This window comes from Neopelma chrysocephalum, unplaced genomic scaffold (assembly GCF_003984885.1).
Source record: "Neopelma chrysocephalum unplaced genomic scaffold, ASM398488v2 Primary Assembly neopelma1_42, whole genome shotgun sequence".
NCBI classification, from domain to species: domain Eukaryota; kingdom Metazoa; phylum Chordata; class Aves; order Passeriformes; family Pipridae; genus Neopelma; species Neopelma chrysocephalum.
This window is the reverse complement of record NW_020897700.1, coordinates 3,425,621-3,435,236: the sequence shown is the minus strand read 5'-3', so window position 1 is coordinate 3,435,236 and position 9,616 is coordinate 3,425,621. Positions and strand designations below refer to the sequence as shown.

Genomic DNA, 9,616 nt, shown 5'->3' with positions numbered 1-9,616 from the left:
TTCCACATAAAATGCAGGTTTATTTGTCTTCTAATATAGTCAATTTACTGTTTATACAGTACAAGAATAAAAACATATAAACTACCAAAGAAAGTCCATTAAATGTGGCTGAATATTGTAGTAATTTTTTAGCTATCATCAGCTTCTAACATGATACAGACAATTATTGGGTCAGGAATTCCCTATATAGGTACTTTATTTCAGAAGAGTGATCTGAAGTGCTCATTTTTAGAGGTTATATGTCTTTATTACAATTACGAGATGAATGATAGAAGCTTTTCTACCCAGCAAACATTTCCTTGTCCCTATTAAGCAAAGAACTTGTACACATTACAGAAAACATTGTGATCTCAACAATTAATACATGGTTCAAACAAGACAATGTATCGGGCATAGCAGTAGCATGAATTACACTTGCTATTGAAGATGGTTTTGTGGAACCTGGATGTTAGGCACATACTTCTTGTAGCCAATAATCAAATGTCACAACACACATACTGGCAGTGGATTATCCCAAAGACATTCTCAAAAGAACAACTGATTTTCACAAACAATTACTATAAATACAATCCTTCTCTTTAACAGTATGTAGGTGGCAAATTAAAGACTTAAGTTCTTACAAGTTCCAGAGGATATGTTACCCACAGAAACTACCCTCACAACTGTCATGATATACATAATTACTAAGATTTGTGTTAGAATGCATGTAATTTGCAACATTTACCTAGAATAAATATATAAGTTCTGAAGATTAGCTAATCAAAGGTATGGCCTTTCCTATATACACGCAATAGGGTAACATTTTAAAAGTAGAAAGCTGTACATTTTATAGTTTTTCAAATATATTCTCATTTATTGGTTGTTATCTGAATTTTGAATCCAAAGTACATTTGCACAAATGTTTTCAAAGCTGGGAGTTCATGTGAAAGACAACAGCAAAGTACAAGTCACAGTATCCTTGTGTGACTATCCAGTTGTACAGATGGCAGGTGCTGAGAGGGGACATGAACCAGCCTCTGATTTCCTAGGAGCTGTCATCAGTCAGCTTTAGGTCCACACCTGGTTTAGTCCACAGCTAGCCTTCCTGTACTCTCTTGGCTGCCAAAACAGAAAGTGATTTTCTTCTGCAGGATGTTCTGACCAGAAGCTTCTCTGAATTACCTTCTGGGTTGGCATTTCTTTATTGATTACGGGATGAACAGCCAACTAGCATTGCTGACTGACATCAGGCAGTATCACTGTGCTTCTTACTGTTAACATTGTTCCCCTTCAGCTCCTGCTTCAATACAGCTTCAATCCATCCTCTGTTTCTCCTGTAATATACTACTATCACAAGTCCAGCTGTTACTTTTTATGAGATGTTCCAAACATTCAAGTAGGCTCCACTCCATGGTAAATGTAACTCTAAGTAGTGCACTGGATATGCTAACATTAGCTAAAAACTGGTGAAAATAACTCTCTTAATTCTATGAATTTTGAAAAGTCTATCACTTTCCTACAAAGTAAGTGTAGTAGCCAACAACTATTGTTTACATAGTATTTTGTTATCTCTTGGTCCACAGGTAGAGACATAAACAATTTCTGTTCCTTAACCTTGCCCTTTTATAAGCACTGAAGTGCTAGAAAGGAGACTTTAATGATACAAAAGTTCTGAAAGGTGTGACCAATAAAGCAATGCTGCTTAAGAACATTTATTATCTGAGACAGTACCACAAATGTGAAGGCCAAAGGGCACAGTAAATGTTCTGTAGGAAAAATAATATAATTGCATAGGTAAAAAGTTGGTCCCATGGTACCTAAATGCAATACCCCGATTCATCAGGATGAGGGTTGGATTCTTATATGGATGTAGGTATGATTTCTTTAATAGAGTTCTGCATTTTAACACATTTGAAAATGGAAATGTGCATCATTCTTATACAGACCTCAATTGGTTGCTTTCTTTTTTCTACTTCTAGGATATATATTAACTGTTTATGATCTTAATGCTGTAAAATGATTTCAGCTATTAATGAAAGATAATCTATACCTCTATGAATATATAAGCAAATGCTGAGCTCTACTTACAAAAGCAATCACTAGTGACCGTGAGAATTACTGTTTCTACATTGTAAGTCTCACGTATTTGTAAGTATTTGCTAGAATGAGGCCCTCCCAATATATATAAATGGTCAATTGTTTGTGTAAAAAGTATGCTCCATTTTTTACTGACACGTAAACTTAAAAAGCAGATACTGCATATCACTTACTATCTTTTTGATCGATGGTTTGTGAAATGCTGGTCAGTGAAAGTCAACCAGTCACCTTAATGTTAGAAAATGCATCTTCAGGACAAAGGACACAGGGAGAGACATAAAAGGTTGGAAGCATAGAAGCACATCCTCATAACTACTAAGCAATCCCTATTATTGGATGACCAGATTGAATCATCATTTAGGTAGGTGTCATCAAAGTTCACAATCTTCAAGTCCTTCTTAAGGTACATTGCATTCAGATTGCTTAGTGTTCGAGCAAAGGTATATTTAGATGCACAACTATATGCCTCCATATTGTAGACCTTGTGGAAGTGCATATCAAAATATGGATTATCCTAAAAAAAAAAAAGAGGAATAAAATTGAGAGATAGTGAAATTATTACATGCGTTACAGTCTTAAAATGGCAATCTGTTGCTCTCTGCTCAGCTACCTGCAGGGCTTTTTCTCTGATGGGCTCTAAAGTACTTTGCATATTTCTGCTATTCATCTTAAGTGGTCTTTTATACCTTTAAAAAGCAGCAGCATAAAATTAGATGTAATTCTTTGCCATTGGGAATTTTGTGTAAAACTTTCAAAGTTTATTCAACCAATATGCTGCCATTTATTGAGATTATACAATCTTGTTTTGAAACAAACCAATTTGTCATGTTGCCTAAAACACACTATATGAAAAGCACTTGCCTTAGACTATAACTATCTATGTCTGTCAGAAGAATAGTATTGATTGGGTCTTTCTGCCTTAATTGTATTTCTTGGTGCTTTCTTCGGCACAATTAATTAATTTAGCAGCAGCTAAATTCTGCTAAATTCCATGGATATGAATACCTATTATGAACATTTATAGCAGTGTTAATCACCCTATAATTACAAGTTTGAGGTTCATTTAGGCTTTTCTTTAACCAAAAATGAGACAGATTTTGATCATCCAAGTTGTGAAAGGCTGAATCATCTCTGAGGTATATTTTAGCACAACACTTCAGAAAAAAAAGGTTGAATTCATGCAGCAAGTGATAAGGAAATCCTCTGGCTGCCTTTGGCTTGGGAAAGGACAGGAACATTTTCAGGAGCAAGATAACTTGAAGAGGGGATGTAAAGGATTCTTAGTTTTGTCTTTTTTTCCCTTCTGGCCTAAACTGCTAAGAGCTCACAGGGTGCGGGGGTACTCTGAAGCAGAGTTCACCTCCTCTGTTTCCCACATTCCTCTTTTTAGTCTTGAGGACCATGTGCACAGGACAGTGATGCCTTAAGCCCATAATGATTTTTATTTTTCTACCTTATAAGTTTTATAGGTAATAGAAGTAGATTTTAGAAACAAACCCCTTTCTCCCTCCTCCCGTAGTACCCTTTAGTTTATACATTCCTTAATCATCTCACCCCATTCCATACCCCCCTATCACCCTACCCCCATATCCAGTAGATGATGTTTAGTCTTTTAGTCAAGGTAAGCCTGTCTTGTTTGGAGAACGCTTGTATCTTGGCCTAAACTGCAGGACAGAGTCAAAGAACTGGGTCACCCTGCTCCTGTACCCCGAAGATGATGAAGAATGATGAAGAATGATGAAGAAGGGGTCCCAAAAAGCACCCCAGACCCAATTCCGAGAGGCGGGCCAGGGGGTGGACCAGGCCAAAAGTTAGAGGGTAGACACACTTGGGATTGGCCAGATATTGTTATAAATGTAACATCTCGGGCACAGCCCAGGGCGCGCGTCGTGTAACATCTATTTGCCTTGGCATAATTAAACCCTTTCTTATCTCACCCCAGCTAAACGGCTCCTAGATTTTTTTCGTAGCACCAGCTCAGCAGGCATCAACAGAATGAGAACAACCCCAATTTGTCATTTCCTTGGAATAAAGCTCTGAAACATTTCTCGTGGGCTCTTGATTTCTCTTTCATTAGCTTTATGTAATCTGAATTCTATTTCACATTCACTTGAAAGCACTTTCAAAGGGGAAAAAATTATTTTTTTCCTGGACTACATTTATTATACACAGACAACTGTTAAAATGTCTTTTCACACATACAAAGAAGATATTCTCCTCAATATGTTCTTCTAGCTTTGTAAAATTGGATTTCATTCTAGTTTTGGAGTTGTCCTACTGCAGCCTCATTTTACCCTTCTGAAGCTGTATCTGAGAGATTAGGACTTTTTTAGCAGCAAGGTCAGCCTGATCTAGCCAAAACTGTTTCATATTTACACACACAAATAGACAAATACTGAATTGATTCAAGTAACCTGAGACTGTGTGAAAGACACAATTTTGTGAGCTGCTACACCAAGCAATGCACTTGTACTGTATTTTACATGTTGACTTTGTCACATAGAGACCAAGTTCAAACATTCAAATAAGAGTGTCACAGTCTCCATAGAAATATTTAACAAAATTTTGTTTTCAAATACACTTTAAAATCTATGGCATTAACTGCAGTTTACACTGGGAGCTCCAGGTGGACAACTTTTATTGCCAGTTATAGTTAACAAATTAGAAAACAACCAGCTTCTGCCTCAGGTCTCAACCAGAGAGATGAAGACGATCACAATAAACACAAAAATCTCTCCTTCCTCTTCTCTTGCAACAGTGAAAATGTGATGTGGAGCCTCTCACATGCAATAAAACAAAAATTCGTTGGTAACATAACTTAATTTTTCAGATAATACGTTTTAATACTTTTATCCTAAATTGCAACACAAGAAAATTATAATCTATGTATTTAATAGTACGTAACACTTACAGTATCTGCTTCTTTTCCATCAATCATCTCCAGATCTTTCAAAAACCACTTTTCAACTATTTCGTATTTCTCCTCTCGATTCACTCGCCAGTGTTTCACCATACATATTTCTACTTCTTTACTTGTAGTCACTGCAAGAAAAAAAATAGTTTAGATATGCAGGCAAGTACTTATGCAAAGTTCTGATAATAGAAGGCTTAATTAAACTACATTTCAGATAATAACTTTAAATCATGACAGGCAGGGCTGTATAGGCTTATACTGACTTAATAGTTTTTTTTTGCCCAGGTAGTAGGAATATCTCCATATTTTTAGTCTTTTAGTAGATCTAGGTTTTTCAGTAGATCTAGGGTTTACCTTACCCAGCCTGTGAAAAGAGTCTTGTCTGTTCAAAAGCCTTTCATGTAAATTCACTAGCAGTGCCAAGAAGCCTAGTTCTGGCACTGGATCTGCACTTATGGTTTGAGAGGCAGTCTTTTTGGGATGCTGCAAAACTTCTACCAAGGCTCTGTATTTACATGACTTGTGCTACACTTTCCATTCTGTAGAGGAAGTTCTCTTATGTAGCCATTACTTTTTTAAAGCAAAACTCTTATTTCTCTATATAATATATAATTAGGCCACTTCACAAAAATAACATTTAAAAATTTTCTTAAAGCTTCAAGTTGTCCAGTGCTGACTTTATAGAAATTACTATTTTCCAACGTAGGCAGGAAATTAGATAAAAAAGAACATGAAGACACTCTGTGCAGTAACTACCATGATTAATTGATTACATTGAGTGCTGTGTAGGAGTCTGGATTTCCGTAACACACAATGATGAGTGTGAAAAGCACCAGAGCCTGAACAATCTCCTGCACATCCAGCTGCTGATGGCTGCAGGGCAGGAGACATCCCCAAGCCATCTGGTAGCCTAAGTTAAGGGCGAGATGTCACCTATGTCTAGCAGGAGCATTTTGACACCATAGCACGAGGCTAGAAACACAGGTGCAAAATTCTTTTATTTGTAAATACTACCTGAATTTTTGAAAACCCATTTTGAAACTCGACCAGTTTTATCTTACTCTTGTTAAAACTTCTCTTGCTTCTCACCTGCTTATAAGAAAACGGTTATTAAATAAAGACGAACAAAGGATGTATGTTTTCTAGTCCTATCAAGCAGAGTTGCTTGAAGGTTTTTTATTAAAAAAAAAAAGACCAAAAGACCACCACTGTGGTGGATAAGTTAAAATCATTTTCATTTGCAAGCAAATCTAATAGACCAATCTTAGGAAGTTGTCTTCATACTTTCAGTTTCTCCCATTTTTTTTTTGTTGATTGGAAATATATTGTCTTCCTCAGAGTTAAAACAAAAGGAAACAAGCCCAAGTCCAAAAGCCCCCAGTCCTGTCAGAAACACAAAGGGATGTCCTAGTGGACCCCAGGTCCCTCACACTGCCACTGCTCTACCTCTCAGACGACAGAAATCCTATGACATAAGGACAGAGCACAGATGTGTTAGGAATAATGAAACCAGGAGCACGTCCTGCCCAGTGGTGAAATTTGGGTGGACTAGTTTCAATTAAAAATAAATAAATTTACTTTTCCTGTATTTTACATATTGCTTGTTCTTGCACTCGGTTAAAAGAGTCAAAGAAAAAAAATATATAGAACATGACCTCAGATCTACCATGTCAGTCTATTAAGTTCTAAAAGCTTTTCTTGAGGAGGGCACAGCTATGGTAATGCCTTCACAGAGCACAAACTATTTCTTAAAGTCTTCCATGGACTAAACAGTTTTTTCAGCGTCTCTGTTGGACAATACAATGCTATTCCTACCATTCTTTCTTGGGCATACCAATACCGGGTTGTGAAAACCTCTGAATGGGATTGCATTTCAGCCTTATGTTCTTCTGGGGTTTATGAAAGTTTCAGTGAAAGGATACTATTACCTTCACGCAAGAACTGGGACTTGCTGCTGTGAAAAGGAAAGGAAATAATGTTGGCACAAAAATGAGATTCCTCAGTTACCCACACCAGGATTTTGTTGTAATACAGATTTCAAAAGGCATAGACCTCTGAAGTTTTGCCTATAGCTTGAGTGATATTTTTTTATTTTTTGCTATGGTAATTTGAAATGAACAGGAATACACAGAGGTTGCATTGCAGGGATAGATTTTAAGATAATGTGTTTTGCTCCTACAGAATCACAGTGGAATACAGTAGCTGCTGGCAGCCAGATGCAACCCATCTTTCAGAATCAGATTTCCATTCTACTCACCACTTACTTGACTGTGTCTGTATATAATAAGAGACTTTAATATTGACTACTGGAGAGATCCCACTCTTAATACTCTACATAAATTTTCCTTCATGTCTTTAAAGACTTCCAATCAGTTAATCTGATTAGAGGCTTTCTTTAATGGCCTCTTCTACCTTAAACTGAAGTTTTTAGTAAAGGTGCATAACGTTATTCCTCCTCTTTGGATGTTTCACAACAGGGAAATATTTAGATTTACTACATGCAGCTAACCATACTTCTGCTGGACTGTTTCATAAACTATGAGTGAGGTTGGTATTTCGGTACATTTAGAAGCTCTATGATACTCCAGAATTCATTTCTTAAAACTATTTTTACAGTTCTAAAATACAAAGCTTGTTCTACCAACATTATGGGAGTACAGGGAACATAGCTTGCTCAGTATTTCTGATAATCTGTAAGACAACTCATATATTCTAAGGACATAAGATGTTTAGAAAGATAATGATCACAGAATATCAGATGCTAACCCAATCCATCTCTTGAGTACACAGATTATTTCTACCTGTTACATATTTTGAACCTGAAGAGGAAAGAGACCGGAAGAATCGTTCACTTCAACCTAACTACTTACAGATGACATAATTTCTGGTTTTGAGTATCTTCCAGTGTTCTGAAATAATAATTAAAAAAAACACTCAAACAAACAAAAAAACACCCCAACAAACCAGTTTGTCTGAAACGTTGTTCTAAAACCTCTATAAAACAGATTCCCTTGGAAAAAAATTTAGGAAGTAGTCAGATAATTACCACTCACAGCAATCTTGTTTTACTCACAGTTTGTCCTAATTGCTAACTCTAATGTGTATTTACTTAAACCACAAATCTAGTTTGTTGTTCCTGATGTAATTGGGACAGTATGTAGAACATTAGACCAAGATGGGGGATAGTGCAAAAGCTTTTAAAATGACAAATGTTTCCTGCAATGTTAATGCATTGTTACGCTTTCCTACGCAAACCCGATTAGAACTATAGTAAGGGTTTGATCTTTTCAGAGCAGATCCGACGCTCACAGCACTGCCATGGACTGCGCGCTGCCACCAGTTGTCCTGCAAGAGTCACATTTCTCCGCTGGTGTCAAACCTCGAGCCCGTGTGAATCAGAAACCGGAGCAAACGCCTTTTCGGGGGTTGCTGGCGATGCGGAGGCAGCGAGCTCGGCTCTGTGCCCTGCTGGGGAGCGGTGGAGCGGGACGCGGTGGCGGCCGCACCCCGCCGAGGCGCTTCCCGCTGCCTGCTCCGTCCCGGCGGGTGCTCCCGCTCCCTCGCTCGCCCAGGTACGCGCACTCTGCATCCCCATGCACCCACCCGCGCCCGCCTCCCGTCGCAGACCCACTCGCGCCCGGCAGCTGCCCCCGCACCTGCGGCGCACAGGTAGTAGCGCTGGGCACCCGCGCCCTCCACCTCGATGAACTCGTGCAGCCTTTGCCGCCGGGGGCCGAACAGCCTCTTCGCCAGGTCCTCCTTCACCAGCGAGGACATGGCACCCGCGGAGCCGCTCAGCGGCGGGCGCTGTGCCCCCGCGCCCCGCAGCCGCCGCGCCGCGCCGGGCACCCGCGGCGCTCCGAGGCGGAGGCTGCGCCCCGGCCGCGCGGGGCCGCGGGGCGCGGGGGGGGCATGGCCGGCACCGACCCCGGCGGGGCACCGCTCCCGCACGGACAACTCTCCACGCCGCCGGGGCACCCCCGTTAAAGCTTCGGCCGCCGGCGCCGGAGGAGGCCGGTCCGCGCATCTCCCCGCCCCGCGCCCGCCCTCCCTCCGTGTGCCAGCGGGACGCTCCCATCGGAGGGGTCCGGGACCGGCTGCGCGGCCCCGCCGGTGTCACAGTGAGGTCCCGGTAGAGATGCCGTCCAGGTGCCCGCCCGGTCTGTCCCCCGGCCGGGAGGAGGAGGAGGACGAGAGAACGAGCGAGGAAGGGACGCAAAGCAATCACGCTAAAGGCAGTTTACCGAGAAAGAGAATTGTCAGCGCAATTTTTGTATCAGTGGATGAAAGAGTTGGTGGAATTTATAAAGGAATTAGATAGCCTTATGGCTGTCACCACTGTTCGTACACTAATATTATGAGTATAAATAGCGTTAAGGGGGAAATTACCTTGTGCCTTATATACTCCTTGTAAACGGAAAGTGAAATCACCTCTAGAGGAGTCTCAGAGGGCAGGTGCAAAGTGGGCACCAGGAGAAACTACCATCCCCAGAACGTTTACATATGTGAGGGCCCTTTCACATCAAACATGAGTATATTTGCAGAAATTTTGGTTGTTCCTGCCATTCTGAAGGTGTGTGAGTAAAGTTTCTGGAGGTAGGTGCTCTTCTAATTTCAGTATCCATG

At 40.3% G+C, this 9,616-nt stretch overlaps 1 protein-coding gene across 3 annotated transcripts; it reads right to left on the bottom strand.

Moving 5' to 3' along the window:
* Positions 1 to 8,783, bottom strand: EXOC1L (exocyst complex component 1 like). 3 transcript variants are annotated; one of them, XM_027676414.1, is made up of 4 exons: positions 8,647 to 8,783; positions 7,861 to 7,899; positions 4,988 to 5,118; positions 1 to 2,590 (listed from the first exon to the last, which is right to left on the bottom strand). In XM_027676414.1, the coding sequence occupies exons 1-4, from the start codon at positions 8,765 to 8,767 to the stop codon at positions 2,327 to 2,329; spliced, it is 555 nt and encodes a 184-aa protein (XP_027532215.1). In that variant the 5' UTR covers positions 8,768 to 8,783; the 3' UTR covers positions 1 to 2,326. The 3 variants fall into 3 exon arrangements, with proteins under 3 accessions (XP_027532215.1, XP_027532216.1, XP_027532217.1); XM_027676415.1 differs by lacking the exon at positions 7,861 to 7,899; XM_027676416.1 differs by lacking the exons at positions 7,861 to 7,899; positions 8,647 to 8,783 and adding an exon at positions 5,764 to 5,790.
* Between the last annotated feature and the right edge of the window lie 833 nt (positions 8,784 to 9,616).